General features: G+C 48.5%; 1 protein-coding gene across 1 annotated transcript in view; it reads right to left on the minus strand.

The window, feature by feature from the left end:
• CSMD2 (CUB and Sushi multiple domains 2) overlaps positions 1 to 21,296 on the minus strand; it is a 646,642-nt gene that overhangs the window by 147,796 nt on the left and 477,550 nt on the right. Inside the window, 3 exon segments of the mRNA XM_021095859.1 lie at positions 2,984 to 3,122; positions 8,166 to 8,357; positions 14,817 to 15,019. Of these exon segments, the coding sequence (XP_020951518.1) occupies positions 2,984 to 3,122; positions 8,166 to 8,357; positions 14,817 to 15,019 (534 nt within the window).

Raw genomic sequence — 21,296 nt, forward strand, 5'->3', positions numbered from 1 at the left:
CAGAAGAGAATGAGTTTGTGGAGAATAGAGTTTGGATGCAAACTCATTTGTAGCTCAGCCATGGGCTGAGAAACAGATACTCTACTTAGCTAGACAGGGAAAGAAATGGCGCTTCTACCCTTTAGCTAAGACACATGATAAAGAGAGGAGGCTGGAAACTATCTTGGACCAAGGGGACAGGGCTGGCAGAGAGACAGGATGGGGTCTGGGAGGACTGGAGGTGGAGCCAGAGATGCACTGGCCTCCCTCCTACACTGGTGTCAGCTGCAGGGTCACCCCATCATTGCTGGGTGGTATGGTCTTCTTGCCCCCAAAGCTCAGCTTCTTCATTGACTCTTCCAAAGGTCACCAGGGAAGGTCCCAGGAGGAGTTCAGTTTGGGACACAAATGATGGCTCCATCACTTCCGAAATGCCTTCTGTCTGCCCTGGCCTTCCTTCAAGCATCAGATCTTATCTGAGCCCCCTTGATATGCTGGACACTGTGCAAGGTGCCCAGGACATGGGGATGTGCCAGGCGTCACCCTTTTTTCAAGGCAGTGACGGATCTGAAGGAAGTGATGGATGTGAAGATAATGGGGTAAAGTTGAAAGTCTGTACGAGTGCATGGGAACACAGCCCAAAGCGGGTCGGGGAGGATGGAAAAGAAGTTTGTCTTGGGACAAGGAGGGAAAAGGAAGTTGCTATGAAGGGAGAAGCAGAAGCAGAGTCACAAAGGCATGAAAGAGGGACAAGGAGGGAAAAGGAAGTCACTATTGGACAAGGAGGGAAAAGGAAGTCGTTATTGGACAAGGAGGGAAAAGGAAGTCGCTATGAAGGGAGAAGCAGAAGCAGAGTCACAAAGGCATGAAAGAGTCTTGCAAACTGCAAGGAGTTCAGCAGTTCAGGCTGGCTGGAGCTCAAGGCTTGGATGGTGTGGGGTTAGGACCAGGTAGGGAATGGAGGAGAGAGGAGGGCAGGGCCGGATCGCTTGGAGTGAAACTCAAAAGACTGGATGCTCCCCCAACTCCGATCGGCCAACCAACCATCCAACCAAACAAAAAGTTTGGAACCTTAATTTATAAAGAGGGAGCCATTATAGGATTCAAAAATAAAGGAGGTATTTGTTTCATTCTTTGTTTTTAAAGCTAGGTCTGATTTATACGCCACGGAATGATCAGCTCCTAAGTGTATCACTGCATCAGTTTTGACATGTGTACATCAAGATCCAGAACATTTCCGTCCTCCCCCAAAGTTCCCCAGTGCCCCTTCCCCATCAATCTTCCCCTCCCCAAGAAGATATCCCAGAACTGATTTTTATCACCCTGGGTTAGTTTCACTGATCCTAAAATTTCACATAAGTGGAATCATACATTATGTTGTCTTGTGTGTCTGTCTGCTTTCGCTCAGCGTGATATTTTTGATTCATCCACGTTGTTGCATGTGTCAGTAGTTCATTTCATTTTATTGCTGAGTAGTATATTACCATATGTTAAAATGGAAAATGAGGTGCATATTTCAGCGTTTTCCAGTGACAGCGTCATCCTGACAGCTAGCTAAAGATGAGATTGGCATAGAAGGCGAGACGGGGCAGAGGGACCAGTTAGGAGCCTATGGCAGTAATTTAGATGGGAAACAATACAACGGAAGCTGGGAGGGCGGAGAAGATGGGAGGTTAGGGTGGCAGAGGCTCCACGCCACGAACGGAAAAAGCGGTGAAGGTGGATGATGGTGCCGCTGTCCAATCTGCAGAACAGAGCTTGTCTGCAGGGAGATGTGACAGGCTTAGTTTCGTGCGTGTTGCAGTTGAGGAGCCTGCAGGCATCAGGCAGAGACATCAACAGTTGGATCGGGGAGCCTGAGACCCATGAGAGAGTCCGGGAGGGCAGAAGAGGGGAGTCTCCAGTTTACAAGAGGAGAGTGAAGCCACTGGAAGGGACAAGCTCATCCAGGAAGGAGGTGTGGAAGAGAAGACCAGGGGCCTGTGACAGAGCCTGGCAAAGGACAGCAGGCCTGAAAAAGAAGTCACAAAGTCCCCGAAGAAGCTGGAGAGCCAGAGGGGAGTAATTGCACAAAACCAAGTGGAGAAGCAGGGGGAGAGTGGAGCAGATATCAACAGGTGCAGGGGGATAAAGCATGGAACAGGCCACTTGGTTTGGTCACCAGGAGTGCATGAGTGTCTTTAATCAGAAGAGTTTCCAATGCAACCGAGGGGGCGGACACTAATTTTAGTGATTTGAGAGTGAGCAGGAACTGGGGAGGGAGAGGAAAGCAGAGACAATTCTTTTGAAGAGCTTGCCTCTAAAAGAAACAAAGGGAGTGCCCGTCAAGGCTCAGTGGTTAATGAATCCGACTAGGAACCATGAGGTTGCAGGTTCGATCCCTGGCCTCGCTCAGTGGGTTAAGGATCTGGCATTGCCGTGAGCTGTGGTGTAGCTCGCAGACGTGACTCAGATCCCGAGTTGCTGTGGCTCTGGCGTAGGCCAGCGGCTGTAGCTCCAACTGGACCCCTAGCCTGGGAACCTCCATATGCCACAGGTGTGGCCCTCGAAAAGACAAAAAGTAAAAATAAAAATAAAAAATAAAAACATAAAAGAAACCAAGGAGATGGTGCTTGATGGGGAAGCTCCTTGAGACACACCTGAGCCGTTCCTGTGCTGGGGACAGCGATGGGAGGAACTGGTGGGAGCAGAGGAGAAGCATTCAAAAGGGCCCAGCAAGACCCTGCTTTCTGAATCTTAGCATCCTCAGAGGTAGGAAAGGAATAATAGCCACTTCATACATTATCACAGGATTCATAATACATGTGAAAGCATGGAGCACAATGCTGGGTGCGTTGGAGATGGTCAAGCAATGCTCGTTTCTCTCCTTTCCAGGACTCCTTCACCTCCCTTGGAACGAAGAACCCTGCTCACAGCAGACCTGTGTATACTCACCCAGAGACCCAGGTCTGCACCCCTAGCTGCTCTGAACCCTTCATCTCCCACCCCAGAGAAAGGTACATACATGTTAAATACCAGGGCGATGACGTAGTCTGGCGAGACAGTCACCTTCCAGTCACACTCCTTGCCTGGCGGGTAGGGCTCTGGGTAATTTGGTGACAGAATGACGCCTGATGGCCCCGTTAGGTCTCCCCCGCAGGGAGCTGAGGAGAGAGGAAGACGAGCGTGAGACGGGCCCCCTCGCCTGGTCACCCTTCGCCCGGTATTGGTAGAGGAGGGACAAAGTCGGATAGACCTAAACTAGAACTTGGCTCTGGGGGGGCCAAGGGGCGGGTAGAGAACCCTGGGTGTGAGGTTTCACCTTGAAGTGATGGAGATGTGAGGAACTGCACAGAGGAGGTGGCTGCACAATGTTGTTGTTGTACTAAACGCCCCTGAATTGTTCATTTCTCAATGGTTCATTTTCTGCTATGGGAACTTTTACCTCGATGAACTAGTAACCCAAAACAAAACATCTGGCTCTGCCACTTCCTGGCTGTGTGACCTTATGGGATTTACCTAACCTCTCTGGACCTCAGTGTCCATCCTCTGTTGCAGAGATACTACCTCTTTCATGGGGTGGTATGTCCGATTTCAGAGACGTCTGGGAAAGCCTTTGGCACGATGTAAGCAGCCCATGTATGGAGCCATCCCTAGGCTCGCAGACCTATGAAAGACATGCTCTCTTCCCATTGCCTGGCATCTAGTTCCTGGGTGAGCTTTGTGGGTATTTACGAGTTCCAGTGCACTTGATGTCAGGAGGGGCAGAAAACAGTCATGGGTACCTGCCAAGCGCGGCTGGCCTCCTAGACTGCCAGTGCTCTTGGCATCTGCTTGGGGCTGCACGTACCTTCCAATTTTCTAAAAGGCTTTTGTCCAAGAGAGCATGTGTTCCTCAGCTGTATGGAGATATCACAAATCCCCAATTAGTCCATGGTGGTCCCCCTCCCCTGAGATGACAGTTTGTTCCAACAGGTGGGGAGGGGGGAGGTGGCAAGTGATCCTGTGAGCTGCGCATCCAGAGCCCGAAATCCTGAATCCAGCTCTCCCCCAAATGACTGGGGTATCATGCTGTAGCACGAGGGTCCGAGACAGTGGAGGCCGGGAGGTGTGTGGGGCCCCTCACAGGAAAAGGGGGCTGAGACTAGAAACAGGCTGGGTCTGAAAACCTCAGGGCACCATTAGGGGTTGGTGGGAGCGTTGGCAAATAACGAGCCCACAGAAAATCCAAGGCGACACAGAGGTGGGAGCCTAGGGGACATCCAAGACTGAACTTCAGAGCGGCCCTTGGCTCGTCCCAGAGCTGAGCTTTATTGCCTTGGTGTAGTTTTACTCGAGGTGAGTTTCAAGGGCTGGATCAACCCCCCCACAGGGTCTCTTTACCAAATGGTAGGTCTTCAGACCAGGCCATAAAAGCCCTAATGTGGCTGATCATAAAACCTAGGAGTCGTTAGGAGGAGTGTATTTTTTTTTTCCCATGGAAAATATATCTGAAGTACCAACCTGTACCAGAAACACTCGAGTGGGCATGTCAGACAGCATTTTAGATATATCATCTCATTATCGGCCATAGCTCATGGATGAGTTATGGATTATTCTGCTTGACTCAGAAGGGAGGAAGCTGAGGCTCAAGAGAGATTAAGGAACTCGCCCAGAGTCACTCTGAGACTCAGACCCACATCTGCCTGGCCCCAAAGTCTGTCCTTTCCCCATTCTGCTGTGCTGCCCCAGGACTGTTGGTGGCAGTGGAGTAGAGAGGACTGTCCCTCCCACAGGCTGCAGGGAGGAGCCCCGGGTGAAGAGTTTCTGGGAGCAAAGATGGTTCCTAGAGTCGGGTCTGCCTTGTGTCTCACTCACTCCATCTCCACCGGACCTTCTCCAGACGAGATGGTTAGATGAATGGGAACCCCAGAGGCCTGTCTGATCAGGATGAAACTTGAACTTGCTAACAAGGCAAGACCACACTGTCCAGTCCACAGGGAGAGGCCTTTCCCAGGCTGGCCTAGAAACACCGGGAGGCAGCCAGTGAGAGCAGAAAGCCCTGGTCACATTAGCGGTCCCAGCTCCCTGGGGCCTCTTCCCAACGATGCCTCTGTTCAGGCCCAGGGCCATCAGGCTCAAGCTTCCCTGCCAGCCCAGAGGTCTCGTCCCTTAGGTTTGCCATGGATAGGGTGAAGCTGTGTTTCCAAACTGCTCCCATTATTCTGCCAGCCCCCATAGTGCTCTCAGTTTGTTTGGGTTTGAGGGCCCTGTGCTGGCCCAGCTCCCACCAGATGGCTGCCGGCATCTGACAGCCGGGCATCTGCTTCCCACTCAGGACTTAAGCATGGGCTTCACTGCCCTCTGCCAGTCTGGCCTCAAGGCTCTGGCTGGACTCCTGGGCTGCACCCCCCCTGCAGGATGAGTCCTGCTGCTCGGGAGGGACACAGAGCCCCCCATTTCCTTCCAGGCCCAGGCGCTAGCCAGCAGGACAGCTGAGCTGCAGGAGACTAAATGGGGCCTGGGCGACATCCCAGTGGCACCACATCCTTTCAGCGGGAACTCAGTTGGGGCTGGGACACCAGGCTGGAACCAGAGGGGTCTCCCTTCCAATCCTGGCCACTGGCCGCCACGGCTGCAGTCAGGCTCTGTCTGCTCCCTATTATGAGTTAGAATGAGAAGGCAGGCTTTGCTCTGCCCTGAGGTCCAGGTTTGACCTTACAAACCACGATACCCAGGTTGGGGTGGGAACAGGTGCTGATCACTCCAGGTGGCCCAAAAGTGGGCAGGTTGTACTGAGGCGTGAGAGCTGTGAAAATGGCCATCGATTTTGGCACTATACAGTCCTGGGTTCAAACTTTGGTCAGGCTACCTCCTAGCTATGTGTTTGGGTAAGACCATCCCACTTCTCTGAGCCTCTGTTTTCTTATCTATAAAACTTTAAAAAAAGAATAATGGTGATTATGGCATCTGACACATACAATGTTTATCGCGAACCAGGCACAGATCTAAGGGCTTTACAGTGTTCTCTTAGTCCTCAAAACAGCCCCCTGGGGGACGGACTCTTATTTTCTATTTTTCACAGGGGAGGAGGAGGAAGCACAGGGAGAGGAAGTGATTAGTCCAAGGCCACACAGTTTGTCATGGTAAAGCTTGATTCGAACCCAGGGAGTTGGAATCCAGGCCCAAGTTCTAAGCTCACCACACAGTAATTTCATTTGTGTCCACGTAGTTACCAGGTCCAGCCCGGTGCCTATCGTGGGGCTGATGCTCAGTAAACACTTATGATCTTCTTTTGCTTCCTGCCTATATAATGAAGAGGTATGAAGGTTGGCCAGACCTGCCCCGGCGGAGCGCCAAGGGAGCTGGAAATGAGGGACTTGTCACTGGGATGTCCAGACTGTTTGAGAGGAGAGGCAGACATTCGTTTAGTGGCAAGGAACATTTTCCCACGCCGCGCACAGGAGCAGGGGTAATGAAAGCTGAATTAACCTCTCTGCCCTGCCGGCTGCCTGCTGGCTGTTCTCACCAGCTCAGCACGGCGTAGCCCCTCCTCCTCCACCTGCGATGGTCCAGGTTGGGACTTGCTTTTCGGTTCAGACCAGCCAGAGGAATCCCAGCCTAAGATGATGCTGGATTTGGAAGGAGCCTCTGAGAGCACTGGACCCTTTCCCCCACATACACACACACCCCGGGCCTTACAAGAATTCCCTGTACCAGGTGGAGTTCTGGGAAGGGAAGTGAGTCCCAACACTCAAAAGAAGGAAACCAAGAAGGGAAAGAAGGAGAGAGGAAGGGAGAAAAGAGGAAGAAAGGAGGGAAGGAGAGAAATGGGAATTTCTTGAGATTGCGATTAGCTGTGGCCTCACCCACAATGCCAGGGGGAAAGTAAAATTACCTTCATTTTTCAGATGAGGAAACCGAGGAGCAGAGAGTTGAAGCGATTTCCCTCAAGGCCACTGAACTAGAAAACGGCAGAGCCTGGAGCTAAACCTGGATCTGTCTTCTTCAATATCCTGTACTTTCCCCACATATCACCAGGCACAGGTGAGAACTGAGCTGGTTCTGGGACCCAGGTCTCAGCTTTCCGACCACTGCATGCCCGCCGTGCCCCCACCACACATACCCACGTGACCCTCACTGCCACTGCAGGCAGGACTGAGTGTCCTCACCTTCAAGGCCAGGCCTCTGAGCATGACCAGCAAAGGCCAGTTCTCAGATGCCCGGACAGCATCTCCCACTGAGCCTCCAAGGAGGGAGGTGTGGGCATCGCCGGGGGTGGGCACAGCTGGGGTGCATCTGGAGAAGTCCCCTGAGCCCATCTCTAGCCTGGGAGTCGGTGTGGGAAGTAGGAAAATGAAAGGCTTTGCGTTCAGACTGACGTGGGTGTGAATCTTGGCTCTGTCACATCCTGGCTGTGTGATCTGAGATGAGATATTCCAAGATGCCTACGTTTCAGTTTCCTCGACTATAAACCATGTGTCTACTGGTTCCCTTCTAACATCCATCACTGACACAGGAGGGAACGGTACTCGGTATTTTGCCTGAGAAAGAGAGCCATGGGGACGAGGGCCGCTGGAATGTTTATTTTCATGATTTCTCTTTCATTCCTGTCCATCTCTTCCTTCAAGTTCCTTCCTCCTCCCAGCCTCAAGGAGCTCAGAAGCAGTATTGATTAGTTAGGTCCCAAGCCTTACGAGCTACGTGATCTTGGACACAGCACAGAGCCTCTACTTTGTCATCTGTTACATAGGGAGATTTAAGGACTAAGGACCCATCTAGAACCAAAAAGCAGGGAACTGATAACTTCCTTAAGAAGAGGAAGAGCAAAGGTCTTTCCCTTCATCCAAGCCTGGGTGCCTGCCCTTCCAGTGCTCCAGGTAACGGGAGGGTCATTTCAGAAGCTGAAGACCCTTGGAGACCCATGCTTCTCCTTCTAATCTTGGGCCAGGAGAAAAGGGACAGACACACCTGGCTTAGAAACCTCTGGGATCATTTTGGAGAGTAAAGTATGTGTAGCGTGCAGCGTGTGTGAATGTGAGTGTGTCTGTGTGTGTGCACATATACCGGCAAAGCAGAATACACTTTGAGTTTTCTGCAACTTTCAGCTATCCTGCCTCTCCTGGCCAGGCTCAAGATGCAGCTGCCGCTTAAGGGGGTGGTTGAGGGTCTGGAGCTCACAAGTGGTGGGACCAGAGGACAGGGTTCGCGCTGCAGCTGCTTTGTACCGATGCACGTTGGCGGGCTGGGCTGCCAGAAGAATCTATTCTCGATCTTCACACAGTTGATCTCTGCGCTTCCCTGCAGCGCGTAGCCGGGGTCACACTGGAACACTGTGGAGTCACCGGCTTCCCAGCTGTCACCACTCCGGCTCCCATTCTGGGGGACCCCAGGGTCATTGCAGGATGTTGCTGTGGACACTGGGACAAGAAAACAGAGGAGGAAGTGGGGTTGCCTAGGTGTTGCCGGACAATGAAGCTCCCAGCTCACCACCCTCACCAACATCACCACGGCCACTGTCAGAAATTTCATGACCTCCCATCAGCGTCATCAGCTGCAGCAACAGTACCACCATCTCCGTTCTCACACCCTTTACCGTCACTACCTCCACTGCTACTTGGGACCACCAGTCATCCACCTGTCACGAGATACTACACTGTGAGTTAAGCGTGATTGCACTGCTGTGGTTGTAGGACGGAGTTCAATGCGATTTAATGATACAAGTCCTTGTTACATAGATAAGTTTTGCAATTTTGCAAAATGTAGCTAACATGACCATCCTCAGGGAGTGACAAGGTACCTAAGCATAAACTCCAATATTCCATCAGAAAGGTCCACAAAGGAGGTTGGGAGTTGGCCTGCCTGAACGCTGAGGGCTGGTGGTGAAGATGCGTGCAGTTACTGAGGTCTAGTGAAGGTCACATTCCCTCTCACGTGGCAAATGGCAAGGACGGAAACCTGATAGAAATCTGATATTTGTAGCAAGCGGCAAGGTAGAGTTCCAGATAAACAGAAGTAGCATTAAAAAGCCTAGAAAAGCTCAGGAATTTGGAGACATTGGCAGCCAAATACCAGATGGTATAATACAGAGAAGGTGTTTTTAAAAGCAAACATCAAATAAGTGATGAAAGGGAGGAATAAAGGAATAAAAGCTTGATTGAGTGAATGGATGAACAAATGCAGTGTGAGAAAACACACCCAAGGACATGGGACAAGAGGAAGCCCAGAGAAAGGATGTGGAGGCAGCCGTACCAACCAGGCTGCCTCTGTGCCATGTCCACAGACTGTGGTCGCCAGGTCCCGGGAAGGGAGATTCTGGAGGACTGATGTTCGCTGGCTTGAAAGGCCAGTTTTTCTCAAAAATTCTGGGGAAAATAACTTTTACATGAAAACAAATGAACTTATGGAGTAGAATGTAAAATTCAAATAGGTTCTTTTTGTTTGTTTGTTTGTTTTTGTTTTTAGGACCACACCGGCAGCATATGGAAGTTCCCAGGCTAGGGGTCAAATATGTTGCAGCTACCAGCCTACACCACAGCCACAGCAATGCTAGCTCTGAGCTGAATCTGGGACCTACACTGCAGCTTGTGGCAACGCTGGATCCTTAACCCACTGATCCAGGGATTGAACCCACATCCTCATGGATACTAGTTGGGTTCTTAACCTGCTGGGCCACAGTGGGAACTCTTTTTTTTTTTTTTTTTTAAATTCACATGCGTTTTTAAGCAAACCAGGAAGCCTAAAGAGATTTACACTCCCTACACCCTCCAGATCTCCTGGGGATATGCCTCATTCTCCTCTGCCATTAGGATGATTTTGGTGGAAGAGCCCAGGGCAACTGTCCACACTCACATTGTTAATTATAAGATCTAGAATTGCAGAGACAAGTTTGGAGTGCCTAATACCTTTTGCCCAGTCGTGCCTAAGTCAGTAAACAACAAACTGAGGCCCACAACCCAATCTGGCTCTAGGCCTGTTCTTGCAAGAAAATTTTTTCGGAACGCACGCATGCGCTCTCATTTCCACACAGTCTATGGCTGCTTTTATGCTCTGATGGCAGAGTTGAGTTGTTATGACAGTTGTTACGACATGTGGTCCGCAAAACCCGAAATATTTGCCACCTGGTCTTTTCCAGAAAAAAGCATGCCGACTCCTGGTATGTGATCTCTAAGCTCTCCTCTGCAGATCACATTTTAAAACCTATCCTTTGCTTTGATCGGCTTTAATCATGAGCACCATCAATGGTCTGCTACCCCTATGCCCTAGCCATGCTGTAAAATCTCTTTCCAACACAGCAAGCTCAAGCCCCCCTTCCCCCGACCAAGCCCCACCTCAGGACCTTTACACCTGCTGGCCCTTCTTGCCAGAGGTCTTCCTATGCCAGCTCCATCCTGTCATTCAGGTTTTAGCTCCAGGATCCTCTCCTCAGACAGGCCTCTTTGATCACCTTCCTCCTGGCTCGGGCCTTAACCCCCTTCCATCAAATGTGTCACATTATCTGGTTTTGTTCTTTTCATAGCACAATCTATAATCATCTTGCCAGTTCATTTGTTTGCCTGTTTATTGTAAATCACTTGAGCATCTCTACGGGAACAGAGACCTTGGCTGTTTTGCTTCCAACTGTATCTCCAGGGCCCCAAGCCGTACCCGGCACACAGTGGAGTTCAGTAAATATTTCTTGAGTGAATAAATAAATGAACAAATCGTCACCATCAAACACTTTCTGAATTTAGCTAGAAAGTCAAACAAGAACCAATCTTCTTCCTTCCCAATTAAAAACAGACTTAGCTTTCATCTCCAGCCTGACAGTGCACTGTGCACATGTCAATGATACCCTGGAAGAAAAACAACTCACTGTTCTGACCACACTCAGAAAGATGATTTATACGGGAGGCAATGCAGTGCAATCAATGATTAAGAGCCTTGGTTTGGGAATCAGACACAGGGGTTGTTTGTTTGGTTGTTTGATTGTACCCACTGCATATGGAAGTTCCCAGGCCAGGGACTGCATCTGAACCACAGCTGTGACCTATGTCACGGCAGCAGCAGTGCCAGATCCCTAACCCACTGTGCTGGGCTGGGGATCGTACCCGTGCCTTTGCAGCCACTTGAGCTGCTGCAGTCGGATCCTTAACCCACTGTACTATGTCAGGAACTCCAGACACAGGGGTTTTGACCCAGGTTCTGTTCTATATTAACTAGATGACCTTGTATGAGAAACCTCTCTGGGCCTCAGAGCCCACATCTGCAACATGGATTAATAACGACGTCCATGCCTTATGGGTTTTGTGAAAATTATAAGAGATAATGTCATGGAGAGTTTACGGTGGTGTCGGCTCCACGGATGACACTGATGATGCCTCCTCTCCTTCCGTGCTCCCTCTCATCTATTTTCATCCTCACTTTCTCCCTTTAATGCTCCCAGATTTGAGCTGCCTGGCAAAGCCTCCAGGGAAAGGCAGGATCCACGTGGTACAGACAGGATGTTAGATGTTACACAGTCATGTTTACTCAATAAAGCCAAGCCTGCACTAATCGTCCCTGGCATTTCTGTACAATCCTCTGTCAAACACACACTATAAAGTTAACATGGGGTGAGCCGTTCTCTCTTCCCTAGAGTAGTCCTGGTATTTGCTAAGTGATGACAGCAACAGGGAAGGTGACCTTTCCCAAACCTCGGGTTCACAGGCACGCCGGGCTGGGTTGGCACGGCCCTCCTGGAGCCCAGGCCAGGTAGTTTTGCCCACTGCCCTCTCTGTGGACCAGTGCGATGCTCAGGGTGGCTTGCCTAAGGAAGCCGGTGTTAAAGAAGACCATCCATTCATTTGTTCAGGTCTTCGTGGGCCCCGTCGTCCAGTAGCGGCGAGGAAGTTCCTGCTGTGAGCACAATGCCTTGGAGGAGTCCGATGGGCATGAGGTGGCTCCCACCCTCCAAGAGCTTCCTGTGGGACGTCAAGTAGGGGGCCAGCTCCCAGACCAGGCAGAGGCCCTGGAATGGGGAATGTGCCAAAGTAAAGTAAAGTGCTGGGGGTGCCGGAGGCGACAGCACTTTATTCTGAATGGGGAGCTTGGGAGGAAGTGGTGTCTGAGATGAACTTGAAGGAGGAACAGGGGTTCTAGGAGCTGGGGAACACGTGAGAAAGCAGCCGAAGCTGCAGGGCTTGGGCGTGCCTCATGGGAACGCCCAGGGACTCTGTCCCACATGGCAACACTCAGGACACACTGGAGGTTAGATAATGAAAATCCTTGGGGGGAGTTCCCATCATGGCTCAGCAGTTAACGAAGCATCCACGAGGACACAGGTTTGATCCCTGGCCTTGCTCAGTGGGTTATGCATCCCACATTGCTGTGGCTGTGGTGTAGGCCAGTAGCTACAGCTCCAACTCGACCCCTAGCCTGGGGACCTCCATATGCCATGCACGTGGCCCTAAAAAGTGGGGAAAAAAAAAGAAAAAGAAAAGGAAAAGAAAATCCTGGGGGAATTTGCCAGTACAATTATGGGCCTTTTTTTTTTTCTTCTTTTTTCTTTTTACTGCCTCACCTATGGCATATGAAAGTTCCCAGGCCAGGGATCGAATCGGACCTGCAGCTTCTGGCCCCACCACAGCCACGGCAATACCAGATCCAAGCTGTGTTTGTGATCTACGCTACAGCTTGCAGCAATGCCAGAGCCTTAACCCACTGAGTAAGGCCAGAGATTGAACTCACATCCTCAAAGAGACATCGGGTCTTAACCCACTGAGACACAAGGGGAATTCCTTTTTTTTTTTTTTTTTAGCCATATCTACCAGGTAGAGCAGTCAGAGAAAATGCACATTTGGCTTAATTATTCATAATTCTCCTTTCCCCAGAGAGTGGACTCTGTCGTTTTAGTATTCTACCCTCCTTACTGCTGGGAGAGCCTTCTATTGCTTATCTCTGCAATTTCCACGAAATGCTAGTCTCTTGAGCTGCCCTAGAAAAAAAGTCATCCATGATGAAATATGTTCGTGAATTGTGACCTACCAGATCCTTTCTCAATTCATCTGCATTTGCAGAACAAATGTTCTCAGAGGTGCCAAATTAAAGATACCCTCTTTAGGTCAGCCTCGACCTAAGCACCTTCCCAATGCCATCTGATCACGCAGACTTCCTTTTCCTACAACACCAATGAATTTCCCACGGAACTCCTGTGAACAGGTGTTGGGAAGTGCTTATTTAAAATGACTCTCTTGGAGTCCCCGTCGTGGCGCAGTGGTTAATGAATCCAACTAGGAGCCATGAGGTTGCCAGTTCGATCCCTGGCCTTGCTCAGTGGGTTAAGGATCTGGCGTTGCTGTGAGCTGTGGTGTAGGTAGCAGACACAGCTCGGATCCCACGTTGCTGTGGCTCTGACATAGGCCAGTGGCTGTAGGTCCGATTGGAGCCCAGTCTGGGAACCTCCATATGCCGCGGGAAGTGGCCCTAGAAAAGGCAAAAAGACCAAAGGAAAAAAAAAAGACTCTCTTGTGGCCCCACCTGGGACCCTAATCTTAGGTGAGGTGAGTTTATTGTTACTCAGTGGTCCTCATGCACTCTCTCCAAGGGTGAACGGGTGCCTGGATTTCTAGTAAGAAGACTCCCAATGAACCTGGCAAGGAGCTGTTCCTTGCGAGGCTGGAAGCCTGCATGAGTGTTGCGTGGGCAAGTTAATGAGCATACAGAAACATGGGCCTGGAGACCCTCATTTGCCCCCCCCCACCACTGCTAAATGCTCATCTCCATGGAGAAGACAAATCCACAAAAGAGCTGACAGTAGGCTCTGTAACCCCATCACAATCCTACTGGTGCTAGAGATACACCCAACCACCCTTAGCTGATACAGCTATCAGGTGAGAGTCTGGAGGCAAAGTCACAGTCCAGGTGCCACGCAGCCTTGCTCTGGAATCACCATGGAAACCCCCCTCACACACGCACGCACAGTAGAGTAAGGCGATGGTAATGAAGACAGCTGCTGTATAACAAACATAAGCGGAGAGCGAGGCAGAGTCACCCGTGCAGAGAGATGAGTGATGCAAGAGGCACTTCGGAGGAGATGAGATGATGCATCACAGAGGGAGGCAGGACTAATCACGGGCATTCGCTAATGCTGGGACTTGGATATGTGCATGTTGCCCATTTGGGTAGCTCTTTGTCACGCTTCTCCATAACTGGCTACCGCAGTCCACAAGTCACTGAATTTCGATGACTCGTATTTGGCTTCCAGCCATTACTGAGACCTGCACTAAACTAAGAGCCAGAGTGTGTGGCATGTCAGATCAGCTCTTCTGAGACTGTCCCCAAACCGCTGTCAGCTTGTCCCCTCCCCCGCTCCCCTGGCCTCCCTCCTCACTCTCCAAGTTTCAGCTGACAACCCCTCCGCTTCTAGGGCCCGTTCTCCTGCCTCTGCACGTGTTCATGCGCTCTCTGCACCCAGGAGGCCCCTTTCTCTCTCTCATCTAATAAGGACCCATGAATCCGCAAAATCCAACTCCATGGCAACAGTAAATCCACGTCACAGCTGATGACTCCTTCCTTGAAATACCGTCTTTTCTCCTGTAACTTCTACTCATCCTTCAGGTCTGAGCTTGAGCATCATCGTCCTGGAACATCTTCCTTGATGCTCTGAGGTGTCCATTATAGCTCACATTTCTGCCTCCAGATACCTATCAATTTGTACATCAGTGTCTATCAACCTGCCTGTCGTCCCCATCAGCGTAAAAGCTCGGCACAGGTATGCGAACAAGCACTGCCCATGTACCAGGCACGTAGCAGATGCTCAATAAATACCTTTACAGGCGTGGAGGGATGGAGGAAAGAAGGGACACGAGGGAGGAAGAGGGCACGGAGGTTGCGGCAGGACGGATGAAGGGGACACAGACCTGAGAACTGAATGGCAAAGCCCTGCTTGCTGGTGAAGAAGTCAGTGCTGAACTGCAGAACGACCGAGTTGAAGGTGCTGTGCAGGTCCTTGGGCAGGGCGGGGCCGCTGAGCTCTCGCAGCAGAACCCCGCTCTCCACGGGCCCATCCCAGATGCGCAGCACGTCGTGGACCTCCTCCGTGTCGAACACCAGGAAGTGGAGCCTGGACGGAGAAAAGAGACAGGGGGTCACTTGGGGCTCAGGCGCTTTTGGTCAGGGCACGTCCTAGACCTGGGAGAGACTTGCAGGAAGGAAGAGGGTTAGCGAGGATGATCCTCTGCATTTCTTCCCAGCCTGTTCTACCCACTGGGGTCCCTAGAAACGGGGACAGGGGTGAGGGAGGGTAGACTGTGAGCAGCTTGTTTCTTCTGACCGAGCTTCATGTTGCCATTGTCAAAGCCCACCCATCCCCGCACCTCCACACAGGACTCCGCAGACCTCACTCCTGAGTCTTTATCCGTATTATTGGAAGGAAATGCTGAGAAGGCAGGGTCTGGGGATAAAGGATATTATTAAAAAAAAAAAATCAAGGAGTTCCCGTTGTGGCGCAGTGGTTCACGAATCTGACTAGGAACCATGAGGTTGCGGGTTCAATCCCTGGCCTTGCTCAGGGGGTTGAGGACCCGGCGTTGCCATGAGCTGTGGTGAAGGTTGCAGACACGGCTCGGATCCCGCGTTGCTGTGGCTCTGGTGTAGGCTGGTGGCTACAGCTCCGATTCGACCCCTAGCCTGGGAACCTCCATATGCCGCGGGAGCAGCCCTAGAAAAGACAAAAAGACAAAAAAAAAAAATCAGAATCCCAGTAAGGTACTCTGGGGATACTGACAAACTGATGCTAAAGTTTATATGGGGAGGCAGAAGATCGAGATGAGCCAACGCGATATTGAAGAAGAACAAATTTGGAGAATTCGCACTACCCCATATCAGTACTTACTATAAAACTGCAGTATCAAGATGGTGTGACATCAGTGAAATGACGTACAAACAGATCAGTGGAAGAGCAGAAAGCCCAGAAATAGACCCACACTAGCACAGTCCATTGATCTTCGAGGAAGGAGCGAAGGCGGCGATACAAGGGAGCAAAGAGTCTTTTCAACAAATGGTGCTGGGACAACTGGACGTCCACGTGCCAAAATGAAGCTAGACACGGACTTTATACACCTCACAAAAATGAACTCAAAATAGATCCCAGCTCTAAATGTACTTACAAAACTGGAAAACTCCTAGAGGATAACATAGGAGAAAAAAACTTCGATGACCTTGGGTATAGTGAAAACTTATTAGATACAATACCAAAGACGCGATCCATGAAGAAACTAAGTGACCAGCTGGACTTCATTAAAATTAAACACTCCTGCTCTGCAAAAGGCAGTAAGATATCAAAATCTGAGGCTGTGCAAATTCCTCATGCAGAACGGCCTTGTACTGGCATAAAACTTGTGCAATCCTCGTGTATACTTTGTCATTCCTAGGTAACTTACAATACTTAATGCAATGTAAATGCTATGTAACAGTTATAAATCCCATGTAAATGCTATGCAAAGAGATGCCTGTGCACGGCAAATTCAAGTTGGCTCTTCGAAACTTTCTGGAATTTTTCCCAAATATTTTCTATCTGAAGTTAGTTAAATCTGTGGATGCTGAAATGCAGATATAGAGGGCCAACTGTGTACAAAGAAATGCTTGAAATTTAACAATAAGGAAACAAATAATATGACTGAAAAAATGGGCTACACCTTACTAGGTAACTCATCAACGAAGATAATACAAGTGGCAAAGTAAACATCTGAAAAGATTTTCCACATCATATGTCATCAGGGAAATGGAAACAAAAAAAGCAAGAAGATACTACAGCACACCTACTGGCATGGCTAGAATCCAGAACACTGACAGCACCACATGCCAGTGAGAAGGTGGAGCAACGGGGAGTCTCATCATTGCTGGTGGGCATTCAAAATGGTACATCCACTTGGGAAGACAGCTTGGCAGCTTCTTACAAAACTGAATGTACTCTTATGACACGATCTAGAAATTGTGCTTCTCGGTATTTACTCAAAGGAGCTGAAAACTGATTTTCACACAAAACCCTGCACATGGATGTTTACAGCAGCTTTATTCATAATTGCGGAAACTTAGAAGCAACCAAGATGTCCTTCAGTAGGTGAGTGGATAAATAAACTGTGGTACAAGCAGACAGTGGAATATTATTCAGCACTAAAAAATATAAGCTATCAAAGTATGAAAAGACATGGAAGAACCTTAAATGTATATTCCTTTTTTTTTTTTTTTGGTCTTTTTGTCTTTTTTGTCTTTTTTTGTTGTTGTTGTTGTTGTTGCTATTTCTTGGGCCGCTCCCGCGGCACATGGAGGTTCCCAGGCTAGGGGTCGAATCGGAGCTGTAGCCACCGGCCTACGCCAGAGCCACAGCAACGCGGGATCCAAGCCGCATCTGCAACCTACACCACAGCTCACGGCAATGCCGGATCGTTAACCCACTGAGCAAGGGCAGGGACCGAACCCGCAACCTCATGGTTCCTAGTCGGATTCGTTAACCACTGCGCCACGACGGGAACTCCTAAATGTATATTCCTTAGTGAAAGAAGCCATTCTGAAAAGGCTGCACACTGGATGATTCCAAGTATATAACATTCTGAAAAAGGCAAAATACGGATAGAGTAAAAAGTCAGTGATTGCTGGAGGCTAGGTTAGGGAGAGGGGATGGATTGGTGGAGCGCAGAGGATTTTTTGAGCAATGGAAATACTCTTACAATACTATAATAGTAGATACATGTCATTACACATTTTTTTCAAACCTATAGACTATGGGCATCAAGCGTGACCCCCTAATGTAAACCACGGACTTTGGGGGATGATGTGTCAGTGTAGGTTTATCGGTGTTAACAAAAGGACCACTCTGATGGGGGATGCTGATCATGGGGGAGGCTGCATGTGTGGGGCAGGGGGTGAGTAGGAAAGCTGTGTACCTTCCTTTCAATTTTGCTGTGAATTTAAATCTGCTCCAAACATCTAAGTCTTAAGAAAGGTGTGTGGAATGGATAAGCAATGAGGTCTTACCGTATAGCATAGGGAACTATATTCAGTCTCTTGGGATAGAACATGATGGAAGATAATATAAGAAAGGGAATGTATATATCTGTATGATTGGGTCACTTTACTGTACAGCAGAAACTGGCACAACCTTGTAAATCAACTGTGTTTTAATAAAAAAAAAAAGAAAAGAAAGAAACTAGGGAGTTCCCATTGTGACTCAGCAGGTTAAGAACCCGACTAGTACCCATGAGGATGTGGGTTTGATCCCTGGCCTCTCTCAGTGGGTTAAGGATCTTGGGTTACCATGAGCTATGCTGTAGGTCAAAGACATGGCTCGGATCTGGCGTTGCTATGACTATGGGGCTGTGGTGTAGGCTGGCAGCTGCAGCTCTGATTTGACCCCTAGCCTGGGAACTTCCATATGCCATAGGAGCGGCCCTAAAAAGCCCCCCCCCCCAAAAAAAAGCGAAAGAAAGAAAGAAAGGTGTGTGTTGAGAAGGAAAGGTCAGGGGTTGCTGCGGGATCTCTGGGAAGCTGGCCCAGCTGCAGTGGGGACAAGGGTGAACCTACATCTCTGTTTCCCAGAACAGAACTTGGATACCAGCCTGTCTCTCTCTCCCAATCAATTTTTCACTTTGGAATAATTTCAGACTTACAGAAAAGCTGCAAAGGTAACACAGAGAATTCTTATAGACCCCTCACCACTTCTGCCTTGTTAACATCTTGCATTTCCCTGGTGGGAAAATGTTCTTAGTTGACACAGCTAAGAAACCAACATCAGTACATGACGATGAATTCCATCCAGACTTGACTGGACTTCCCCAGGTTTTCTACTGATGTCCTTTTGCTGTTCCAGGATCCAGTTCATTTATCACTATCCCACTTTATTTTATTTTATTTTATTTTATTTTATATTTTATTGTCTTTTTAGGGCACACCTGTGGCATATGGAGGCTCCCAGGCTAGGGGTCGAATGGGAGCTGCATCTGCCAGCCTACACCACAGCCTCAGCCACATGAGATCCGAGCTGCGTCTGTGACCTACACCACAGCTCTAGGCATCCTTAACCCACTGATGGAGGCCAGGGATCGAACCTGCGTCCTCATGGATACCAGTCAGATTCACTTCTGCTCAGCCATGATGGGAACTCCACTATTTCCTTTTTAAAATATCTTTTAAAATTATAAAAATAAGACATGATAAAGGCAGAAAAAGGCAAACAATACACAGATGTCCTAAATTTTGAAGAAGCCTCTATCATACAAACCAATCTGCTCTCCAGAATGTTCCACTTAATATTAGGTTTGGTGTGCATCCTTCCAGATTTTTTTCAGTGTGATACATATATTTTCCCCCTAAATGGGACTATATTTTACACAGTTTCTTTCTTTTTTTTTTGGCTGTACCCACGGCATGTAGAAGTTCTTGGGGCCAGGGATCCAAGCTGCTGGAGCGATAACACTGGATCCTTAACCCGCTGCACAAGTGAACGCCTCTGTTTTACCCAGTTTTATGTAACTTTCTCCACTTAATACTCTATTATGGATGTATACATCTACTTCATTTTTTCCTATAGCAGCATACATTGTTATATTTCATTATTTCCCGTAGAACCACAAGGGGCACTGCCATCTTTATGTAATGTTTCACATTTCTGTTAATATTTCATTTGGCTTATAGGAATAATTTTTGGAGGAATGGGTATATATTTAAAATTTTTGATAAATCCTGCTAAATTATCCTATGTGAGTGCAGCAATGTACATTCCCACTGAACAGTCTTCATGACTCTTCTCTCCAAACTTCACCTTACCAACATCAGATATTATAATGTAAATATATTCTATATTAAAATACTTGTCCATCTGCTAAGCCCAAACGGAGGCTCACTGGTGTTTTAAATTTAGATAATTTAGTAAGCTTGCATATCTTTGCATATATTTATTGGTCATTTGTATATCTTCACATCCTTTATTCATCCTAATTGAATTATTTGCCATTTAAAATTCTGTTTACACGTTACAGTTTTTATTTATTATCATTATATATTTTATGCCTCTTGTATATGTTTGTTGATAATATTTTCTCTTAGCATCTGGTGTCCCTTTTTCCTTTAAATTTTGTTTATGGCGTCTTTTCTGTATAGAAGTTACTCGTTCTATGTGATCAAATATGTTCCTATTTTTCTTTAAGGATACTGGATGTCATGGTATGCTTGGGCAAACCCTCTTCTTCCCCAAAGGATTAAAAAAACAAACTTCAAAATTTTTTCGGAATTTCTGTAGTTTCATTTTTTGAGGATTATAGGTTTATCGCTTTTCCCAAAGGACCCTCAACTGTCCCACCATCTACCTAAAGTAGCCTTTTCCATGCTCTGGTCTTTCTTTTTTTGTCTTTTTAGGCCACATTCGTGGCATATGGAGGTTCCCAGGCTAGGGGTCGAATCAGAGCTGTAGCAGCCGAAGTACGCCACAACCACAGCATCGCCAGATCCGAGCTACGTCTGCCATCTACACCACAGCTCAGGGCCACCTCGGATCCTTGACCCACTGTGCGAGGCCAGGGATCGAACCTGCGTCCTCAGGGATACTAGTCAGATTCGTTTCTGCTGAGCCACAGTGGGAACTCCCTCCTTTACCGTGTTCTATCAAAACACTGCTTGCTTCCTCTTTAGCATTTATTACCATCTCTGCTTAGTCTGTCTGTTTGTTTACTATCCTCTCTCCAAGCAGAACATGATTTTCGTGAGTGCGGGACCAGGTCCTGTTCATGACGGTAGCCCCACTGCCTGGGCTGGGCTGACCCTTCAGATGGTGCCCATGATTGAGACACCTCTATCCCAACTAGTCTGAAACCCTGGCCATGGGTTCCAGTCTAAACTCTCCTCCATTCCAGGGCTCCCTCTTTTGCCGCAACTGGATTCTACCTGTGGTACCAGAAGCGCAGCCACTCAGCTGACTTCAGTTTTCAGTCTCACATTTTGATATTCTTACCGGGCAAGTTCCCCTTCATATTCCTCCACCCCCCAAAAAAAGTTCTTAATTTCTTCTTAATTTCCCAAATATATACTTTCTGAACTTCGTATTATCAAATTCCCCACAATTTCACAGATACTATGATTGAAATGGCACACCCTTATTGATTAAATTGGGCAAATTTATATCTTCACCTTACTTACATTCCCCGGCCAGAAATATTACAGACGTCTTAATTTATTTGGGGCTTAGTTTATGTACTTTGGTAAAGTTGTTTGTTTTTCTCTTTGTACACTTTCTCTTAAATTCAGTTTTTGGTTTTCAGCTCCTCTGTGAGTGGGATTTAATTATTAGTTGCATATTTATTGTTGGATATATGTGTGTGTGTGTGTGTGGGGGGGTGTGTATGTGTGTG

This window comes from Sus scrofa, chromosome 6, assembly GCF_000003025.6.
Source record: "Sus scrofa isolate TJ Tabasco breed Duroc chromosome 6, Sscrofa11.1, whole genome shotgun sequence".
NCBI classification, from domain to species: Eukaryota; Metazoa; Chordata; class Mammalia; order Artiodactyla; family Suidae; genus Sus; species Sus scrofa.